Genomic DNA, 23383 nt, shown 5'->3' on the forward strand with positions numbered 1-23383 from the left:
CACCCACCAGTACAGACGAAAGCTTGGATTCTGGAGTGAGACACACCGGTACGGATTTCTAACAGCCTGACCTTCGGCCCTGTGCACCCTACAGTGACCTCTCTGAGCCTCAGTTGCTTCAGGACTAGTAATCCCGCAGGGCAGTCCTGAGAGTCGAAAGGGCGAATGTGTGAAAATCACTCAGCACAGGCCCTGGCCCAGACCAATCAGTAAGTGCAGCTGCTGTCATTGGAGCCTTTTATTGTTCTCACGGGATAAAGCAACCTGTTGACATACAGAGCCTGGCACAAGGCACACCGTCAAGTATTGTACGTCTGCCCTCGCCGCATTCTGTGACCTTGAAAGAGCACCTGCGCTTCTCCAAAACGATTCAACCGACGCTGTGTTCCAAGCTCCTGAAAAGCCCTGCTTCCAGCCGGCCTCTGAAATGAATTAAGGATTTGGAACCCACCCCCCCAACCCCGCCCCGTTTCCCCACCCACAGAATCAGAGGGAGCAGGAGAGGGCTGAGGAGTGGGGGAGGAGAGCAAGACGGAACAGGCCCCAAGTTCTGAACTTGCAGAAGCACCACTGTGGCTCAGACTAGGCTCTGCTGAGCTGCAGGGTGCAGGCGCCCCCCCCCGCCCCCCCGCCCCCCGTTCTGCTTTGCCTGTGCCCTTGAGAAGTAAACACAGCTGCCAGAAAGCCGGACGCTTCAGCCGTGGCTAATCCCAGGCCACGAGGCGAGCAGGAACTCAGAGGTGCCCTGCGAGGCGGAGTGTTTCCCAAAAATGTCAGCAAGTACACAGAACAAAGAGGGGGGGGGGGGGGACAATGCCAGGCAAACACAATTAGGCTTCAGAACCGGAATAAAGGCTGAAATGCACAGACCAGCTCCAACCCACCCAGCACACGGCCTTCCTCGTGCGGCCTTGGCTCCACTGCCCTCTCGTGGCAAAACAGGGACCCACAGGCAGGTTTTACCCCAGGCACGAGGGGCTGGGTGGCAGGGCTTGGAGCCTGGGGGAAACCAGATGCCCCCTCTCCGGCCGGCGTCAGCCACTGGCCTGGTTCAGCCCCTCCTTCAGCTCCTCTGTGCAGCCTCCCACAGCCTCCCCACTGGTGTTAACAAACGTCCTCAGCAACTGCTGAACGCTGACCGAAGGCACTGGGCCGAGCACTTACATTCCCTCAGTGAACTCTCGCTACACCCTGGAATTGGGGGGTGCCTCACTCACAGACGGGGACACTGAGGCTTGCAGGGTGACAGGGCTTGGCCGAGGGCTTGGCCGAGGCTAGCGACTGGGATCTAGAGGTGAAACCGGCAGCGCCCTGGGCTGGGCCCACACACCTAGCCACCTCGCCAGCAGCAGCAGCAGCCCCCTAGGGACCTGTCAGACCCCACAGTGGCGCCCACTGTGGGGTACGGAGCCACCAGCTCTGGGGGTGGGACTGAGCAGCCTGCGCTCTGACGGCCCCCCAGGGGTTCGCAGGCCCCAGCTTGAGGAGCTCTGCATTATACCGTGCAGCTTTGAGAAGGCTCTCTGGAATCCAGTCGCCACAGCACCCCACAGCACCCCACTGTCCCCACTATCAGGAAGACTATGGTCTTCCTAGTACACAGCTCCGAGCTGCCCGAAGCCCTTGAATCGCTGACAAGCCGTAGGTCCCACTCCTTAGCACGGGGGCAGGCCCCTTCACAGAGGGGCCCCGTCTCCCGCTCGAGCCCCACTCCCGTCACTGCTCCCTGAAGTCCAGGGACGCAGGGGGTGGGAGAGAACCCGACACCCTCTGTGGTCCACTGCCCCCTGGACTGACTGGACTGTGGGAAATGAGACTGCCCAGCGTGGGGAACCTGAAGCCCAGAGAGGCTGGTGCAGCTGGCAGCTGGCAAGGTCAAGATAAGAGCCTGGGACCATCGGACACCACGGCCCCAGGGCTTCCAAGCCGGGTGGGGCCAACCTGGTTAGGAAGCTGGGCGGGGGCCCATGCCTGCGGGCTCTGACTGCTGAATGGGCACAGGCCTCCCCTACAGGTTCTGTCTTTATTTAATGGCGCCACCGGGCCAAGGTCCAGCTGGCTGCACCCAGAAAGCCCTCCTGACCTCCCCTGTGACCCTGATAATTACGGCACAGGAGCTTAGAGAGGCCACAGCCGGAAGACAGTCCTCAGGTGACCACACCCGGAGGAGAGCTGGGCGAGACCACGACCGGCAGGACAGAGGAGTCCAAACCTGGGCGGGTGCTCTCCCCCAGCCCCCAGCACAAGCACTGCTAAAGGAAAGCCGCGGCCGCCACTGTTCTCCGCTGCCCAGGCCCCGTCAGCCGCGCCAGCCCAGGCCAGTCCGGGTCTCCACGTCTCTGCCTGCTCGGGCCCCACCTCAAACCTCCTCCGAGGGCGCCCTGGCTGACCCCTGCCCGATTCCTGCCCATCCTTCTGGAGCCAACTCGAGTGCCTCCTCCCGGAAGCCTTCTTCCTCCTCACTCCTGGGCCGGTTCTGAGACACTGACGGCGGCAGGAGCGGCCAGAGGGGAAGTAAAGGCAGGGCCCTCGCCACTGTCACTTCACAAAGAACGTGTCGCACAGGGGCTAAAAGCAGAAGCCCACCGGCTGACCCAGTAATCTTGAGGCTGGTCCGCTAAGGCCGCCGGACATCCCAAACAAGGGAGACTGTGGTAGTGCAGGTGAGGGGGGGCCCTCGAAGGTCTGCGTGTACCATCCCCACTGGCTGGGAAAGGTAAACCCCGAGACTGTGTGGGAGGAAGGGAGGGCGTTCCCCGTGCCCCAAGAAAAAGCCCATGAAACAACTTCGGTTAACTGCCTCCCGTCACGCGGGCAAAGTAAGCAAACAGGCTCTAGAGCAAGTTCAGGATTCGGGCCAACGGACCCCCCCACCACCATTACATGTGTGTGGGCAGTCACGTCTCCCCGGGGCAGCCGGCACCACCTTCACCCATCAATCAGTATGCAACTTCTCCGCCCTCACCCCACCAACCAACCACACGTCCTCAGGACAAGGGACTGTCTCTTGGCCTCTTCTCTTGGCCTTGGGGCTCTCTTGCCACACCGGGGGGCCCTTGGCCACCTCTTTGCTGGTCACCAGGCCTCTGGCCACCCCTGCTTCTGCTTTCCTGTTAGTACTTAGCATGGATGAACTTTGCTTGCATGCTAGTAGGCTTTTACTACATCGATGAGAAGAACCGAGTTTCTGGGAGTTTCTCCCACACCACCACCACCCGACTTTCAACAGCCCACACAGCCAGCAGGACGAGGGCAGCGGTTCTCGACCAGTGAGATGTGGGACTCGCCTTGGGAAGTGTCCAGTTGGGGCGGGTGGTGCTGGTGTGCGGCCCGGGCTGAGAAGCCACCTGCTGGAAAGCACTGGCTCTGCAGCCACGCACAGAGGCCGAGACCCTGCTCCCTTGCCTGCGTCCCTGGAGCGAGGAACACCCCCCGCCCCCACAGGCCGGTTTCATGTCCCGTGAGTTGGGGGCCACACCACCCACCTCTGTGGGCCACTGAGGGTTAAATGAGGGCTCTACCCTTCTCCCCGGTTGCTGCCCATCAGCATTTTTGCCAGAAAGCACCAGACCAAGCCCCATGTTGACGGCGGACAATCCTCTAAGACCCCTGGCCTCTACATCTCCGTGACTGACAAGCCACATCTAGGCTGTGCTGAACCTAAAACGCTGGGATTTCGGACCCATGTGCAGGACGTAACACGGGGGCAGCCCATGGACTTCAAACTAATGTACTGACCCTCTGTCCCTAGGCAAGTCCCTAAGGTTCCAGAACACCCCAGGTTTCCCTTGTAAAATGGGTCCAGGGTACAGCCTGATTCTGCACCCCCCGCCCCTTTTCCAGTGCCCGCACTCGGGGGGAGCTCGGACACTGGGTCACGCCAGCAGTGACCCCCTTCCACCGAGAGGGCCGGAGGGCCCTCTCCACGCTGTGTGGCACGCCGCACTCCAGCAGCCGCAGCGGAGAGGCTGCCCGTCAGAACTGTCCAGTAAGTCACCACGGGCCCGGCCATCCTCAAGGCACCCCACGGTGACATCCGGTTCAGGAGAGACCTTTCTCGGCGCTGACTCGAATCCCCACTCTGGGCACAGTCAGCGCCCGGCCTGGCCGGGCCCGGCCCGGTCCTCCTCCATCCTCAGGACACGTCCGGACACCTGCTGACAGCCAGCTCCCAGGAGGGTGCATGCCTGCACCTCCCCCTCTGCGCCAGTCACCTCACGGAGAGAGGGAGAGGAAACATGGCACGTTTAGTGACTTGTTCTCGCCAAATCCAGGGTGGCTCCGGTGACCCTCGGCGACCCCGCAGCAGGGGCAGGGGGCACCCAGTGGCTCCGTTGCTGACAGTGCCGGTCAGGGAAACGTTTTCACACCCCGCCTGCTTCTCCAAAGGGGAGAGACCGAGACTCGGGGCGCCTTGGGGTTCAACGGCTGGTGGTTCCACATCAGCAGCAAGTTTGAACACGTAAACGGCTGGCGAACCAGCCGTTACTGCCGCCCAGCTCCCAGCACAGCATCCCTGAATGGAAATAAAGGGCCTTCGCTCTGCACACCGGCACTAAACATAAGTGTTGGACACTCACTCCATACGAATCCCACCTGTCCCCCCTTCGCTGTGCAAAACGAGGTAGGCTCGGGGGCAGTGGAGCCTCGTGGGTGGGGGGGGTGGTTTAGCCTGCACGCAGAAATGGGGTCAAGGGCTGCACTGTAGTAACAGCGAGTCACTGAACACCCACGACCCGCCGGGCGTTTGACACATATCAGTTCACGCTGCCCTCACAGGCTGCACTGCTACTACGAACGCCATAAAAATAAGCAACTGCAGCTCACGGGAGTGCAGTGACCTGGCCAGTCTCCCAGTCACTGGAGGCAGAACGAGGAGCAGAACCCGGGTCTACCCTGCTCCTCCCTGCTCGCCAGGCGGCACGGCCAGCCCGTGCAGAATGAAGTGACCCCGAGCCCAACAGCCCGCCCTGCCTCCAACCCCCTCCCATCCCATCTGACCACCTTCTGCACCGCCCGGGACTCCGCACCGCCTCGGCTGTGCCCCAGCTGCAGCGCCCCTTCCTGATCACACGCCCTCGGCCCTCTGCCCTCCCCCCTCCACATTCCAGACCCGCACTGGGCCCACCTCCTCCCCACCCTCTGCCACAGCCTCAGCCAACGAGGACTTGACCCTCTGCCGACCCCGGGCCCCACAGCTGGTAAACAGTTCTGCCTCCCGCTCCACTGCCCACACGCGCTCGTCCATCCCAGGGCCGCACGGGGACGAACGCAGATCCCATCTCCACCCCCCGCACCCCACCCCCCGACCCATGCCGTGCCCAGGGCATGGAGGACGAGCCTGCAGCCTTCACGGCACCCTTTCCCGGGACAGTGAGCGTGGCTCCCTCGGCTCCGGCATTTAGAGCCGAGAAAGCTGATGGACCGACAACACGTCTCCGTGGCCTGGCCACGTTGTCATTAGAAGCTGCTCCTTCTTAAGCGGGAAGGATGTGTTAAGCATGTCGGGCGCTGTGGCAGACACCTCACAAACACTGTATCTCATTTAACCCTCCCAGGACCCAAAGACAATTCCTGGGTCAGCTCAGCCACTGCCGGCGCTGGGACCCAGCTCCGGCTCTGCTCAGGCCCGAAGCCAGCCCCACTTCCACCGCACCAGTGTCGGAGGGAGAGGCGAAGGAGCACCGCACCTGCACACAGGTGTGTCCGAGTGTGCAGTGCCGTTCTGTATGTGCAGTCCCTGCTCCCCTTCTGAAACGCAGGCTCACCTTTTCACTCCTTCTATAGGCTGTTTTCCTCCTCAAGAGGGCAGACATTCCGTGGTCCCTTTTGTGACTAAAATCCTTAGGGAGTAGAACAGATCTTTGGCACAGGAAAGAGATTGATTGTTTCTACCCCATCCCCGGTCATTCTAAACTAAACACACCCACGGAGTGACACCCAACCAGCTCCTAACACACACACCTCACACTCCTTTGCTCTGGGACCTGCCAGAACTGGCCCCCTCCCGGCTCACCCTCCGGTGCTCGCCTGATGCAGACAGCATAGCCTGCTCCCTGGTCTGCCCGCATCTGAGCAGGACGCCCTGCTCTAGCCCCCCAATACACTCTGCCAGGAACCGCAGCCCCTCCACCGCTGGCTGCACGGCCTGACCTGGGACAGCTAAGGACGAAGGGAACAATTCTCAAGACACACATGTGCGCCTCACGCACACTTACCATTTGGCAGGTTTTCTCCTTCCCTGGATCTCATGCCACAGAGAGCCCAGGATCTCGAGAGATGACATAATCTTAACTACCTGTTTCTTCACCTGACTTGTAGTTCTTCACCTGACTTGTAGTTCTGGTCAACACAGCAGCAGGTCGCCGGCAGAGCACACCGACTCTCCCTGCCAGCCCAAGTCTAGCTCGGGGCTGACCTCGCCACCTGCTTCTGACTTGCGAGTGTCCACAGCAGCGATTATCCGACACCCCAGACTTGCCACATAATAAACGGCCACACCTGCTCCTGAACGGCACCCTCCCTGCTCTAAACTAGGGTCTCTCTCAAACCACAGGGGTTCCCCGGTCTGGGACACATCATGTCATTTCCCCAGGAAGGAGCCCCCGCAGGACCCCGAAGCCAAAGCAGAAACGTCAGCAAGACCTTGACAGTCAGCGAAGGCAACCAGAAGCCGGAGCTCCTTCTTCACAGATGTTTCCCTGTTGCTACGAGTGTCCCACACATTGAAGGCAAAAAATCTCTTGATTAAGTGATAGTTGGCACGATCACTGCCCTACACAAACCCAGAGAAAAACATCCACACGGACAGAAGAGGAGAGCCAATCAAATACTGAGAATCTGAACCAAACCTCAGCACCTGGTTCCAGGGCCACGGGGGGATATACAGAGAAACACGGGAGCGACAATGACAATTTATTGCAAAAACGAGAAACAGTGCGCCGACGTTCACTCCCGGCGACACGAACACTGAACTCCTGACGACGTTGGATTGCACCCGAGAAGCCCATTTTTCGGAGAAGGTGGAGGCGGAAGCTGCTCTGGGGGCTGGGGAAAACGCTACTGAGACTGAAGACCAGGCTCGGTCCATCAGGCGCTGACCCAGGCCAACAGGGACCGCTCAGAGCCGTGGGCCACGCTCCTGCAAGGCGGGAACACAGACAGAAACAGAATAGCCAGGACAACACAGGCGCCCGGGCCTGGACACTGGCACTGGGTGAGCAGCGATGAGCTACTTCCACTCCCTGAGGAGGGAAAGGACGGCGCCCGGCCCCAGGAGGCGGTCCCAAAACGCCAATGACAGCTGATGCAAGGGCTCGCTACAGTACCAGACACGGGGAGATGGCCAGTGACTGAAACTGTGTACTGAGACTTAACTGTTTATGCTCCTCGACATGGCGCTGAGACCCCGCATGACTTGTCATCCTTGATTTGTCTTCAAGACGTTCATAAAGCTAAGCACTTTTTTTTTGTTTTTTTTTACAAATGAGCATAGGAAAACTCCTAGGATATACAGTAAAATGCTAAGAGTGACTTGTGGTGCTAGGAATACGATTTTTCTTTTTGCTTTCCTGCTTTTTCTAAACTCTTCTAGAAACACCGTTCGTTCACTGAGGTATATCCCTGTTTCATGATGAAACACATTAAAATACAATGAAAATCAAGACCTCACTCGCCAGAATCCCCTACACGAGCCGTTTCTTTTGGAGGCAAAAGCTAACAGCAGCTCTGCTCTCTCCGAGAGGCTGGCGTGAGCTTTTCTTTCTACTGCGAAGCAGCTGACTCACCCCGTCTTCCCTTTGCCACCAGGGAGTGCAGGGTCCAAATTTCAGTTCAATCACTCAACCAGCTTCTTACTCTTCGCGTGTTTCTGCTTTGGTCTCTCCAGTCTTGGCTTTCTAATGCATTCTTCTCATCCTGACTGTGTAGTTCCTGCTTCTCTCTGACTACTCTTCCCAGTGTTGGCCATAAGTCTGAAGAACAAGGCCAGGTGCACACCCACGTGTACACACACGCACACACATGCACGCGTGCACACACGCGCGTGCACACACACACACACACACACAACTGCCGACTGAAAGGACTGCTGCTGCCCGTGTGCTGCGTGCTGCGTCCCTGCGCTTCTCGGGCTCTTCCGTTAGGAGATTCAATAACAGAATTGCAACCTTTAAACTCTACTTGGCATTTTTTTTAAATGCAAAGCAGCAACATCTCCCTGTAATAACATCATAATGCCATCATTTTAAAAGTCCTAACGGTCTCATAATGAAAAAGCCATTTTTATTATTCAGTTCTCAAAATGACATGTATTTCTTTCGTTATTAAAAAACCCACCCCCAGAGAAGGCACTGCCCCACGGAGCCGAGCCCAGCGAGGCCCGCCCTGCGCCCAGAAGCAGGGAGGAGGAGCTCGCCAGAGGCCAGGGCACGCTGGTACCCCCACCCGCACTGCAGAGTCCTCACGCACGGCCAAATGATAAGAAACGGCTAACGTGACAAACAGGAAGGCAACGGGAGTGGGTAGCCTGAAAAAAAGACTTTTATAATTTACACCAATTTACAAACAGTGTAGGCGCACTCCAACTCCAGGAGAAGGGACCAAACCAATCCCACAAGGGCAGGCCGGGCGCCCCCTGCGTCGGGCCCCCCCAGTCAGGAATCATTAGGAAGCCCGAACAGCTTCACCGTCCCCGCTTCCCGACTACTGTCGTATTTGCCATCTTTGTCATCACAGGCAAACGCCAGCAGAGGCCGTTTGGGGTGCCAGGCCACAGTGAAGGTCGGGGACTCACACTGCACCTCCCATAGCTTGTCTCCTATAAAAATCGATACAGAGAAACCAATCAATACGTTAATAACAGGAGAACACAGTCATTAAGTACTTAGCTATAGTCACCCATTTAATCCACGCAACAGCCCCTGAGGCGGACACAATCATTCCCCACCTGACGGAGAAGACCGCGGCGCAGGGAGGACACGAGCCAGTAGGTGGCAGAGCGGCATCTGAGCACAGCCGGGTCACCTTAAGAGCCTAAGCCCCGGCCCCCAGCCCACACTCCCCGGGAAAACGGTGCCGAGCACTCAGCGTCTGCTGAGTGCCCTTACGGATCACGGGGACTGGACTTCATCCCCATCAAGTATCACCACCACCCAGCAAGACAGGCAGTGGTTTCAAACCCATTTTCTAAAGAAACAAGCGATTTAACAGGCGAGTCACCTCCAGGACGCAACAGAGGCAACCCACGCGCTCAGTCTGGTTCCGAAGCCACAGCCCCACCGCACTCCGACGCCTTCTGATCAGAGTGATGCAGGTCTTTCCCCAAAATGCTGCTCCTCCCACTTGTTGAAATTAAACATGACTTTCTAATGCTGTCATTCCTTTAATCCTGCTTAACAGTTTTTCAACTTGAGGATTAAAAATCAATTTAGTAAAACATTTACAGTTTGGTATCAGTGTAAAAATGCAGCATACCCTCTATTATATACTTCAAACTAGCCAACCATGGTATGTGAATTGTATTTCAATAAAGCTATGTCATATATGCTTATGTTTGTGTACGTGTGTGTATAGGGAGAGAGAGGAAGAGGGAGGGAGGGAGGGAGGGGAAGAGAGAGACATTCCATTTAAGGGACAGTCACCCGCTCTTCATGACGCTAGGATCTGGCAGCCTGTAGCTCCATGAGCCAAGTTCTGAGTGACAGACGCGTAAAGAGCAGTTTCAGTGAGTGCTGCTACTGGGCCTCTGACCCCGTGTCATGTGACATGAGATTAATAAAGAAATGTATCGTTCAAGAACATCACAGTAGACATGAAGAAGCCTAAAATGACACAATGTGGCTTCATAAACTTTAACACCCCCTCAGTTTACTGGAGAGTGCAGTCCTTGAACGATAAATGAGATGCTGACTCCGAGACTGACGTTACCCTTCCAGCCCGTCCAAGTCCCGACAGACTAGGCGATGCGGAAGGGTGTGTCCGCAGAGCTGGAAATTAGGTGGGCTGTGTTAGAACGAGGTTCCATTTTACATGCTGTCAGGAATAAAACTTAAATTCTTACTTTGTTTTACATTTAACCATTAAAGATATGTAGAATACAAAACTATACCTAATATATAACAGAAAAGATATACACTATGTAGGAGGACAAGACAGACCAGAGGAAATACACTAAACTGTTAGCAATGATTCTCTCTACATTATGAACCTATACCTACCTGTTGATTTCTCCTTTATATTTTTCAGCATTTTCCAAATATTCTATAATTTGCATGTATTACTCTTAGTTTACACACCAACCTGTAAGGGCATGTTTCCCTGCATGAAATTCAAACAGGCCGAGGGTGTAAAGCTGCCCGCACAACAGGCGCTTCTGTGACAGGGATGTTCTGGGTCTGCACTGCCCAGCACGGCGCCCACGGGCCACGCGGCGCTACCAGGGCCCTCAAAGGTGCTTAGGGTGGCTGAGAAACTGCATTAATTTTGTTTAACTGGTTGCAGTAATAACTGATCATTTAAATTTATTCTTTTTCCCTATTTAAGTCTTCTCCTCATCTTACAAATTTGATCTAAGTTCTTCTAAATGTTTTCCAACCAAGTTCAATTTGGTTTCTTTACCTAAATGTTTACCCCCCACACGCACGGCTGGCTACCTGCTCTGCTCACTCAGTACCGCGCCTCATGCATCCTCCACTCCGGCCCACAGCGCCGCGTCTCTCTCTCAGCACGCTGTGACAGTAAAATGCTGTAAACAACGTAACTGTGCTTTACTGCGATAATCACCTTGCTTTCAATTATTACCTAAGTTATAGAGAACTTTTGTTTCAAACCCAGCATGTTAAAAGTATTTGTCTAAATAATACTGTGTATCAACTCTAGCTAGAAAACAAATTTTAAAAAATAATCTCAAAAAGTATGTTAAACAATTTAGAAAAAGTAATACAGCCACATTTAATGTGTGTTCCTGAAAGAGTACATGTGAACTAAATCATATTTTACATATATTAGGTAAGGTGTGGGGAAAACATGTACATGTACACACACACACACACACACACACACACACTGCTAAGAGCAAACTGCAGTAATTTTTCCGTGAGCTGGTTGGGTGCTTCACAAATGCGAGCGCACTAGCTAGACTCAGCATTCCCACTTCAACGGTTTGTGCAAAGGAGGGTCACACACGTAAAAGGAAGCACGTAAAGGACACTCGTCACAGCATTATTTATAACAACACACAACTCAGAAGCACTGGTAGCGTACAGAATGGAACTGAATCCCACCCAAAGCGGCAGGAAGCTAGAAGCCACTACCATAAGGAGCTGTGACATGCTGCAGGCGAGGCCGGCGGCTCACCTGCGGAATGCAGGAGCTCAGGTGAGCACCCCAGCATCACGGGGGCTGTGAGTCTGGTCGGCCGGACCACGCCCCCACACCATGTTAGTTAGCACTGGTGGCATTCCCTGAGTCATGGAATTTCAAGTTTTCTTCTTTGAAGTTTTCTATATCGTTTGAATTCTTTTACTAAAATATCATGTACTTCCAAAAACAACACAGATGTATTAAAAAATAAAACTGAGGTATTAACCAATAAAAAATAAAAATAAAATAAATTAAAAACTGAGGAAATTCTTTTGTAAAATAATTAATTGCTCTCCTATTTTTGTTTGCAAGTTCTGATTTGTTGTTTTTAAAGCAAATCACATCCACTTTGATAATTCCTTAAATTACAAATATATACAGTCACAGATAGGCAAAAGATAGAAATACACCAAAATGCTAAAAAGAGGTGGCAGTTAAATGGGGGTACCACAACACTTCTTTCTTCTTCCCACTTCCTGTATTGTACATTTTTCACTATAATAAAGAATGAGGCCCTGGCTGGTGTAGCTCAGTGGATTGAGCGCGGGCTGGGAACCAAAGTGTCCCAGGTTCGATTCCCAGCCTGGAACATGCCTGGATTGCAGGCCATAACCCCCAGCAACCGCACATTGATGTTTCTCTCCCTCTCTCTCTCTCTCTCTCTCTAAAAATAAATAAATAAAATCTTTAAAAAAAAAAGGAATGAGAAGTGAATAAAATACAAATAGCTTCCTAAGTCGCTTTCCGTCAGACCTGCCCCTGCCTCTCCCGACTCTCTGCCCCTCACGGCCCGGCTGCAACAGTCCCAACAAGCATGTGGTACGGGGACAAACGCATTCACACGCAGGCTGACGGAGAAGTGACGCGCAGAGCCGAACCCGCACGCGAGAGCAGTACTGGCGGCCAGAGGGGCGAAGGGCGGGAGACTCCCACTAGGGCGCCGAGGCCGCGGTTACCTGTTTCCACTTCCGCGATGTCAATGAAGTGATCCTCCGACGCCGAGGCCAGCATCTTCCCGTCGTGGCTGAAACTGAGGGTCCTCACAGGCCAGTCCAGCCTGTAACACAGAGTGACGAAGGGGACATCAGAGCAACCCAGCAGCACGGGGACGTGAAGTGCAGCCCAGGGAATACAGTCGGAAACTCTGTAATAACCATGTGCAGTGTCAGGGGGCTCTAGGCTTATCGGGCGGTCACTTTGTAAGTTATGTGAGTGTCTGACCTCTATGCTGCACCCCTGAAACTAATGTAATACCGAGTGTCACCTGTAATGGAAAAATTAAAAATTTTTACAGAACCTAATAATGACACAAAACTACCCAGTGAGGACAGCGCTGCAGCAGAGGAGCTGACCTGGAAAAGCACCGGACACACACCAACTCGTCCACGTCCCAGAGGCTGACCAGTGCGTCCGCACTTCCCGTGGCGAAGTACCTCCCCGTGGGGTCAAACTTGATACAGATGCAGTTGGAAGGGTGGGCATTGATGGACTGCACCGGCTTCAGCTCCGGGTAGCTGCGAGGCGAGACAGACAGACAGACAGACAGCGATCAAACTGTGGGAAGAGGACTGTGGGGCCAGAGCGGCCAGAGGAGACACTGCCCGGGGAACCCGAGAACGGCAGAACACACACCAAAGACTGCGATTCGAGAAGCTTCCCCGGAACACAGATGCCAAACCACACGCTGAAACAGCCCATCGAACACCTCAGAATACAAGCCCAGACGTGAGAGTCGTAAAATTACTGGACTTTTTAGATTATCTTTCAACCTGTTAACAGTAACATTTTATGCCAAAAGAAAATACTGTGTAATAACGTATTTAAGATACGAAAGCAAGGAAATATAAATCAAGCATTTTGATAATTAGCAAAACTGACTGTCAGTTATAAAGAGTTCAAAGAACAACCACACTATAATAAAGCATCTACAAGTTTTATAAGTATATGTTATAATTAAATATGAGCTCAGGGAATCTTGTTCCCATGAGCCAACCCATCCTGAGGAAGCTAAATCAGTGAGCTTGGACGACCAAAATGACTAGACACTAGCCTGTCATCTTTGAAGGTGACAGGGAACTAATCCATCCCCTGACGACAAAGGGAAAGTGGCAAGCATTCATCCTGCCTTTCCCAAATGAACTAGATCCCTGAGCAGCCAAACAGTCCACAAAGGGAAGTGTCTCATATTCCAACAAATAAGTAAACGTGAAAGCGGCAAAATCCAGGCTGGGAGAATCTCTGCCCGGGTTCTAGTCTGGTTAACAGTCTGGTTTCTTAACAGCTAAATTGTAAGTAAAATAAAGGATTAGAGGGGGCTCCTCTAGTTTAACAGACTTAAGAAAATTACCAAAACTTCTTAAATGGGCAAAAACTAGACTATCTAGGGATACACACTGGGGAGCTAAAACTATAAATAACTATAAAAAATCCAGACAGTGTGTACTTTTGAGGGGAGTGAGTTCGGATGAGGACAGAACCTGTGGACTGACTGTGGGATGGCCAGCACGGCCCTACTCCTGGACGTGCGTGGGGCTACGCAGGCGTAATACATGTAGCGGTTCACTAAACCACCCGTGTGTTCTACGTGGTTTTCTACGTCTGCTTTACCTTCTACTAAAGAGGCTCTGGAACAGAGCTACAGAACCCACACTGCCTACAGCATAAAATCAAGCTGCTAAGCATGGGATTCCATGCCTTTCGTAGTCTAGTCCCAAACTGTATTATTTCGACTCTGTTTTCCCATTTTCAGGCCCTCCCTTCAGATACCTCAAATGCCACTCCTCTCGGCAACCCTGGCCTACCCACGACTCTCCAGATAAATCATGCTCGCTCACAGCTGTTTTGTCAACCACACAGCTCCGTTTTTCTGATTCTTAAAATTCGACTCATCTTTCAAGGTCACTCAGAAGTTGCCTCCCACAACCCTCAATTCAAGTTTCCTCCCTTGGGATTCCACGGCAAACTCCCAGCCTCTCTAACGTAAAACCTATTTCATCTGCCTTGCATTGCTCCCCCACGACAGCAGAAAGAACAGAACCAGAGAGACCTGAATTTCACAATTCCACAATCTCATTCATTTAGAGAGCAACTCCTTACTGAAATCCTCACTGTGTGTGGCAGGTGCTAGGCTAGGCACTAGGGGTTCAACAGCAAACAAGTTAAACACAATCCCCACCCTCACAGAATTTAAGTCTAACAGAGGACACAGGCAAGTAAACATGCGGTTACAAGAGAAGATGAGAAATGCTTATAAAAGGAAGTGCACGAAATAAGCCTCCAACCCTGGGGAGCGGGTGGGAAGACGGCTGCCCTGGAGGGAATGCAGTATTTCAGCTGAGACTTCAAGGCTACAAATTAGCCATAATTCAAGGAGCATCCAGTTCCGCTGCTCACCAGCCAACTAGCGGGTCCGAGTCCCAGATCCTTCTCTGTCAAATGGTAAACACAACATCAACCTGCCTAGGATTTGTGGGACAATGCACCACCATTTTAGGTGCCTGCCTCAAAGTGCTCACCGGGGGTCAGGATTCCACATTACTACCCATCCTTGAAGCTCCTCCGGGACAGACACGCATCTAACCGAACTCTGTGACCACCAGGGCACCCAGCCAGTACAGACAGGACAGTTCCCCAAGCTAGAACCCCTCACCTGAGGATGTTGATACAACCATTGCCATTGGTCAGGAAGAACATGTTATTGTCGTTGTTCCAGGAGATTTCGTTGACCTCAAACTTGAACTGCTCCTCCGCCTTTGAACGGTGTGTCTTGGCATCAATAAAGGTCACCACGTCGTCCTTGTTGCCTACGGCAATGGTCTGCCCGTCGGGACTCCAGCAGATGTTAATGTTCTCCCCTGGAAAACCAGGCACACTCGGTAAGAGAATCTGTCTGCCCAGAACCCTCCAGAGGTTGATTTGGTTATCCTGGAAGGCGGGCCGGCGTTCTCTCCAGAGCCCATTCCTCATGGTCACCGTCAAGGGCAGGCAACCAGCACCTAAGGACCAGCAGCTGTGAGCCAGGCGCACCCGCCTGCACATTTCCCCGTCTGATCCACACAATCCACTCTTTCTGAGCAATTCATGGTCCTCGTTTTACAGATGAAGAAATGGAAGAGGGATGAGCCAGACCGTCAAAGTGTGAAGTAACAGAGCTGCCAGATGTGGCTCCACAGCCCCTTATCGCCTTACACCAGCACTTCCCAGACCCCCGTCACCCACAGGCCACCTGCACAATTTCTGTCCTATCCACGTACCAGCTATGCCTTTCTCTATCAAAGAGTTTTCTAAACATCGACTCAAACTTCCTTTTAATAAATATAAGCAATAAATTCAATAAGCTGCTTCTTTTTTTCTAACAGACATCCAATCTTTAACGTTCATCCACGTACCCATAGATCACTTATGCATCACCTGCTGTATACTTGGGGAAATCACCGCACCGTTCCCCTTACAGGTATGAGTCTTTTTTTTCTTATTGTATTTTTTCCATTACCATCTATCCCCCTTATAACACCTTCCACCTCCACCCACCCCCTACCCCCAGCAGGTAGGAGCCTTATCAACAAAGTCCAGTGGTCCACACGGAGCACATCGATTATAAATTTCATCAACTTCACCAAATTTAGGATGCATATTTTTTTTCACATTTTTTTCTATGATGCATCTTAAACTGCATCAAATGCATCTTAAAATTTGTAGTGTACATGGTTACCTGGAAGCTTTATTTCCTTTCCTAATGGAACTTAAAATATCAGTGCACCTTGTAACCGGTGACATCTTAATCGATAAAATACGGTAAGTTACCTTTACAGGGTAATACCTGCTGAAGAATCAAGTCTACAAATGCATTTCAGGGCATCTTCTCCCAGACCACCGAGACCACCCGGGCTTCAGCCACTCCAGCCTATCAGCAGTTTCCGAAATTCTCCGTGCCTCCACGCTGCTGCTCCCTCCTAACGCTGCCCTGCCCTCCCACTGCACCTTGACCACCAACTTCCTACGGCTGTGCCAAAAGTCCACTCAGATTCTGTGAGGTCTTCCCTGTCTGCCCCCAGGCAGATGTAAGCATTTCCATTCTGGGCATCTAGACATCTCCACTGTAGGATGACCCACGTCGTATTTTGCTAGGTTTTTCTGTTTTGTTTTCTAACGCATATGGCTCCCTCCCTGCACTAAGCTGTGATGTCCTTGGAGCTCAGGATGTCCCTCAACCAACACCAGGCACAGAGAAGATACTTGGAAAACGCTTGTTGGATGAATACCAGTGGCTTAGCTTCCCATTGCCCTCTCGGGAGTCACCTTTAGTGTTCACGGTGGCGATGCACTTGGTGGTCCTCACGTCCCAGATGCGAATGGTTTTGTCTCCAGACGCGGTGACAAAGAGGTCAGGATTACTCGGATGCCAACAGAGCTGGTCCACGCTGTCGCCGTGCCCGCGGTAATTGTTTTCTTTAACCTGAGAGAACGAGATCAGAGCGTCATTCCCCACAGATGCACCTGCCTCACGTGTAATTCCTTCATCTCATTTAACCTGCCTCTCGTGGGACCCCTCAACCAGAGCACCTGGGACCGACAAAAAAATCAGAGAAGTATCGAGTCCGGGTCTTCCAAGCTTCTTCCCCAAAACTCTTTCCAAATCCCGCCTTCCTCCCTCCCCAATCACCCCGAACCACCCCGAGGCTGGATTCCACATCAGTGCCGTTACACTTTTGCTGGTCCTGGCCTGCCTGCCTTCTTTCTGCTTTTGCACCCGAACTCTGCCGCCCAAGTTCCCAAAGCACCTGTCCACTCCCACGGGAGGCCCTATCACAGTCAAAGGGGGCCTCCCCACGACACAGGGGCCCCACAACAACAGCCCCAGCCCCCCTCACCATGCAAATCCTTCCTACCCCTCTCCCGCCCCCCTCCGCCCCACCTGTGTGCACCCTCTCCCCTACACCCCGGCCTATCTTCCCCCCTCCTCCTCACTACTACACCAACCACGCCCCCCTCCTGGGCCCTCCCCACGCCAGCGCGTTCCCCGGACACCCCCTCACCCACTCCTCGTTCTCGCACCACACACCCCGCTCATCCACGCCCCCTCCCCGCCATTCTCGCCCCACCACCACGCCTGCTCCCCACGGCCCTTCTCCCCGGCCTGGGCCGGGCCCTGGCAGCTCACCAGCCGGTCCTTCTCCAGCAAGAAGACGCTAGCCGTCTTGTCGAAGGACCCGGAGGCCAGACGACGCCCGTCGCAGCTCCAGGCCACCGAGTGCACCTTGGCGCTGTGCGCCGGGAACTCGCGCGTCTTGCTGTGGCCCCGGAACAGCTCCTGCATGCCGAGCACGTAGCGCGTCGGGCCGCTGCTCACCGAGCACCAGTGGGCCATGGAGCCGGGGCCGCTCTGGCCTAGCGCCGAGGGCCCCAGGGCCGCCGCGGGGGCCGCCATGCCGAGCTCCCGCGCACCCGAGCGGACGCCGCAGCCCCAAGCCAGTCAATCCTGCCGCCGACGCTGACGCCGACGCCTCGGTCCAGTCAGTCCTGCCGCCGCCGCCGCCGCGCGCACGCGCTCCGGAGGGCGGTGTCTCTCCCGCGCAGCCGCACCGCGACCCACCGGAAACCGGACTACAAATCCCGCCATGCAGCGCGCGCCCGCTCCTGCCTTTTTCAAACAGTAATGAGTCCGTTTTAAATGTCCTATAAAGTTAATGCTCCTGAGGTTTTCAGGGTTTCTCTCACCCCCTTACCTACTGCTTGGTAGATACATTTGTATTAACCAAAGACGGAAATCAACGCTATCCTTCTAAACCTCAGTTCCCTCTCAGTAAAATACCTTCTTCTGGGGTTGCTGTGCATCCCTTAGCCCCCTACCTTAGAGCAGAATGGCTTGACTTCTTGATGGAGAAGGACCAGCTGATGAGCTGGTCCCAAGTAAAGCGTTGGGAGGAGGGTGTGTGGAGGAGGGGTCTGCAATTTTTTTTAAATTCTTTTTAAAAGATGCTGTATGCACATGATTATATATGCAAAAATACAAAAGATACAGAGTAAAAACGTAAATGCCCTTATTCCCCACCCTTCACACACCTACTGGCCCCGCAGGTCCAGCAGCTTCTACCTGAAGAAACCAGTGGCGAGCGTCAGCACCAGCCACGGCTCTAAAGAAGGGCTGTGGGCCAGGGGAGTTTTGGGGTGGTGAGGAGGTGGCTGGAAATTTGTTGAAAAACAAATCTCTTGTGAATTTACAATGATCTCAAAATAAAAAGTTTAAAAACAAAAAATTTTAAAGGTAATGCACAGACTTGGTAGCAAATGTAAAAAGCACTAAAGATAAAGTGAAAAGTAAGTTTCCTTCCCCCTTGTGTCCTGTCCCCAAATTCCCCTTCAGAAAATATTAACTTAGTTGTGGGCCTTCCAGAAATAGTGTTAGAATAAATAAACACCTTGAGAGAGGTACATAGGTATGTATATATCCTTCCCAAACATCCCCCCAAAATGGTACTGTTCCATATGTATCTTACTTTCTGTGATATACACGTGTAAGAAATCATTATATATGCAAATGTCTAACTCTTAATAGACGCAGCATCTAATGACATGGATGTATGATCATTTACACATCCATATTCAACTAATTATTCAACAGATCCTTATTTGTGGACAAGGACTTGCTTCTAGAACAATGCTGCAGTGAATGTCTGTACACAAACTGCCTTGCACACACATGCACTTTTTTAGCTGAATACACATTGCCAAAACACCTGTGAAGAGGTTCTAACAATCAGCGTTTCTCCCAGCAGTGTAGGGAGATGGCATAAGATTCCACATGAAGCTCCACACATAAAGCTCTAAGAAAGGCCTTAGGAAATGAGCCCCATGTTCTCCCCCAATCCCCTTCCCTACCCCACTGCAATCAGAAATTCTTGGAGACTTCAGACTTTTTTAGACTCCAAAGAATACTAAAGACGTCACTAAAATCTTGGAGTAGGAGACTACTTGGTGTCTAGTTTTCCCTCTTTAACTTTCATTTTCAGGAATCTTTTTCATAGGCTAGCATAGTTTTTATCCTGCATACACAGGATGTCCGTCTCCCAGGCCCAGATAAGGAAGCTGGAGAACAAAGAGGTAAAACGTCCTTGTGCAGGTCACATGGCTGCTATGCGCCAGAGCAGAGATTAGAATTCAGATGTTACTGACTCTCAAATCTACCTTCTGTTTCTTCGTATCTGAAACCTCCATTTTATAAAGATTACTTTTGGTATTTCTGTATTAATTTCATTTGTGTATGTTATATGCAGTTTTTATTTCATTTTCCCTTATGTTCTTTTTCTGTATTCTGTAAATGGAAATGTGAGAACCCACTACACTTTTCACAGGGACTGGTACAGAATAAATGGTCAAGAAAGGCTCACAGTAACAGTCATGGCAGTTTTTTAAAGACTTTATTTATTAATTTTTAGAGAGGGAAGGGAGGAAGATAGAGAAACATCAATGTGCGGTTGCTGGGGGTTCATGGCCTGCAACCCAGGCATGTACCCTGGCTGGGAATCGAACCTGCGACACTTTGGTTTGCAGCCTGCGCTCAATTTACTGAGCTACACCAGCCAGGGCCAGTCATGGCAGTTTTGTGGTGGTTTATTTCAAAGCTTTAGTTGATGGTATTTTGTTCTTTCAGACCTGATATAGGACAGCTGAAAGCATCAGTTTCAATACAAATCAGAATAGCTGCCCACTGGGGGAATTAGGGTTAGAATTAACTAATGGGGTATGATATATATATATATATATATATATATATATATACTGTATATAGTAATTTTGTGTGTTTTGAAGGATTCACAGGAAACTCTGTTTATTTAGATATTTAGTTTTGGGAAGAGCTAGGAAAGGGAGGGTGGATTTCAACATTCACTTTTTATTTTGTAACTTTATGTAGTACAAATTTTCTAATCTCATAGATATGTTTCTTTTAATTTTACAAACTGTTCATTGTAAGATATCAGGGATGGGAGAACGTGATATACTCTTTTGCTTGCTTCTTTGTGATTTTCTATAAAAGAAGAGCAAATGTCATGCTATTTGAAGAATATGTTATGAACCAATAAAATGGACAATGTGGATCATGGGAATTTTTATTCACTGACGCAGACAACTATACAGGCATATTTCTTAATTTAAGAAAGCTAGTTGCCATACACTATATATTGTATGATCCCACTTACATAAAATTACCTACACATTTGTGCCTGTGAGTATTGATCGCCCGGAAACGTCTGGAAAGATGCTGTCAAAGTGTGATGTGGTTACACCTTCTGCACTGTATCCATTCTGACAGACTTCGTTTTCCCAAAAGGAGCATGTGTCGCCTTTGAGTGTCCAGCATAAAGCAAAATCTTTACAAAGCCTTTGACCTCTACTTGCTATCACAGCAAACTAGAAGCTGGGACGGGAAAGGGGAAAGGGTAAGAAAATGATATAAACAAAATGATGTGCATGGAGAGGCTCCCTGCCAAAGCAGCCCGGACAAGCGCAGAGGGACCTGAAACTGGGGAACGAGGCCTGGAACCTAGCAGGGGTGAGGGACAGGGTGTTCCCGAGGGCAGGGGAGAAACCCGAGATGGCTAGTGTTAGCATAAACAATAGCAGATCTGCAGGCACCAGCCCTGCCATATAATGAGAAAGAGAAAATGAAAAAAAAAAAAAAAAAAAAAAGCCTTTTAAACATGTCTACTCACCCAGAAAAATCCCCATTCATAAGGCCAGAAGCCTATTACCTAGAACATTTTTACTGTGAATGATGGTTTCAAATCTCTATACTAAAGCAGACTCACTCTTTGGCTAAAACAAAAAATATGTCATTTCGCCCTGGCTCAGTGGATCAAGTGCCCACCTGTGAACCAAAGGGTTGCTGGATCGATTCCCAGTCAGGACACATGTCTGGGTTGTGGGCCAGGTCTCCAGTGACGGGTGTGCGTGAAGCAACCACACATTGATGTTTCTCTACCTCTCTTTCTCCCTCCCTTCCCCGCTCTCTAAAAATCAATTTAAAAAATCTTTTAACAAAGATTTTTAAAACGTCATTTTGATAAGTACATATGGATTAACAGGTAAATATACACAGAAACTCTAGAGGAATTAACATGGAAACAGGATGGAGGAGGTGGTCGAAGGGGTCTTTGACATCGTCTATAATATTTTAACTTGTTAATAAAAGGAAAACAGTCACACATTTTTATTGCAGTAAAATACACATGAACTTGCCACTATAGCCATTTCAGTGTACGATTTCAGTGGCATTAGAACAGTGACAACACTGTACAATCAACTAGCACCGCCATCCATTTCTAGAGCTTTTCATCATCCCAAACGGAAAGTCCGTCCATTAAATAACTCCCTCTTCTCCGTCCCTCCGATCCCTGATAACCTCCGTTCTATCTTCAGCCTCTATGCATTTGCCTGTGGAAGGCACCTCCTGGTAGTATCACGCAATTAGCATCATTAGTAGAATCGTGCGATATTCGTTCTCCCTTGACTGGCTCATTTCATGTAGGACGATGTCCTCAAGTTTCGTCCGTGTGGTAGCAGACAACTTGCTTCCTGACCTTCAGGCTGAGTAGAACTCCGTGGCGCAGGTAGGCCGAGTTTGACTCACCTGTTTCCATCTTCTGGCTCTGATCAGTAATGGCGCTCTAAAGGCTGATGGACAAGTATGTTTGCATCCTTGCTTTCAGTGCTTTGGCACACATACCTAGGAGAATTGCTGGGCCATATGGTAATTCCATGCCTAACTTCTTGAGGAACTGCCAAAACGCTCTCCACAGCAGCTGTACCATTTTACATGCCCACCAGCAAGGCATGAGGGTTCCAATTTTCCCACGTCCTCACCGGCACTTGTTTCCTGTTTTTAAAAAAATAATAGGCGCCCCAATGGGTGCACGGTGGGAGCTCCTGGCAGTTTTGACTCGCATTTTCACATATCGTTTTTTTCACGGGTACATTTTCAATTAAAAGTGACTTTTAAAAAGGAAGGGATTAGGGCGTGCATTCTTCACTCACAGAATAAGGAGACCTCCTTCACCGCAAAGCTCTGTGAGGACAGAGGCCACGGCCGTCCTGCTCACCGTGACACCCTCAGCCCCCGCATGCACCGGGAGCAGGTGGATAGCATGCTGACCGCAGTTAATGATCTGTACTGCATACCAGAAAGTTCCTGTGAGTGTAGAGCTTGACCCTTCTCACCACAACAGCAATTTAAAAACCATAATTGCATGAGGCAAAAGGACATTTAACTAACCTTAGTGTGGTGAACATTTCACAGTCTACCTATGCACATATCGAAATACCACACTGTACACCTTAAACGTACCTAGTGTGATATGTTTATTATGCCTCAGTAAACCTGGAAAAGATAAGGCACTGCTGGGGAAAAAAAGAAAAGAAAAGAAAAATGCACTCACTAATTTCTGGAAAACACACCGTGATTTTGGATGTCTTGGGTCAACAGCGTATTTCAAGATACATCCAGGATGGCCCAAGAATCCTAAGTGACATTACTTACAGTTTTAAGAAAGGCGACTTCTGGGACAGCATTCATGCATCCGGGCTGCCAGACAAGGACAAGGCAGATTTCAAGCGTGCTCACATTTGCACAACCAGGACCCCGGCACTTCCTGAGTGCCAGACAGGATGGCTGGTGAGAAAGATGTGCACCACGGTCAAACCACTGTCCCGCTGAGGTCAACCACTGTTTCTGTGCTTGCAAGTCAGTTACTAATAGTATTCACTGTATCGTAAATTCTACAACAGAAGCAGATATTTGAATTTTTCCCAATTAGTTCAGCTCTCCATGGACGGACATTGCTTATTATGGATGACAACCATCCATGAACAGCTGAAGAAACTTTGAAGTGCAGCAAATGCTCTTTCTCTTCACTCCCCATGCTGAGAACTCGCCTGAAAGTCACTGAACCGTTGACCCGGACAAGCCCCTGACGCCCTTGGGGGTGAGGAAAGGAGAGAGAAGCTGGAGCTGAGAGCGGGGCACCGA

General features: G+C 51.3%; 1 protein-coding gene across 1 annotated transcript; it reads right to left on the reverse strand.

The window, feature by feature from the left end:
- Window positions 1–8398: 8398 nt before the first annotated feature.
- Window positions 8399–17832, reverse strand: THOC3 (THO complex 3). Its single transcript, XM_028527960.2, has 6 exons — window positions 17522–17832; window positions 16660–16816; window positions 15011–15215; window positions 12714–12875; window positions 12318–12418; window positions 8399–8818 (listed from the first exon to the last, which is right to left on the reverse strand). Exons 1-6 carry the CDS (start codon window positions 17786–17788, stop codon window positions 8655–8657), a joined length of 1056 nt encoding a protein of 351 aa, XP_028383761.1. The 5' UTR covers window positions 17789–17832; the 3' UTR covers window positions 8399–8654.
- Window positions 17833–23383: the final 5551 nt, after the last annotated feature.

This window comes from Phyllostomus discolor, chromosome 13 (assembly GCF_004126475.2).
Source record: "Phyllostomus discolor isolate MPI-MPIP mPhyDis1 chromosome 13, mPhyDis1.pri.v3, whole genome shotgun sequence".
Classification (NCBI taxonomy): domain Eukaryota; kingdom Metazoa; phylum Chordata; class Mammalia; order Chiroptera; family Phyllostomidae; genus Phyllostomus; species Phyllostomus discolor.

Coding starts and splice junctions, on each gene's coding strand:
- THOC3 (XM_028527960.2), bottom strand. CDS start 17,788: ATGGCGGCCCCCGCGGCGGCCCTGGGGCCCTCGGCGCTAGGCCAGAGC. Junction 16,817..17,521: donor TGCTGGAGAAGGACCGGCTG/GTGAGCTGCCAG, acceptor TCGTTCTCTCAG/GTTAAAGAAAACAATTACCG. Junction 15,216..16,659: donor CGCCACCGTGAACACTAAAG/GTGACTCCCGAG, acceptor CTGGTTTTCCAG/GGGAGAACATTAACATCTGC.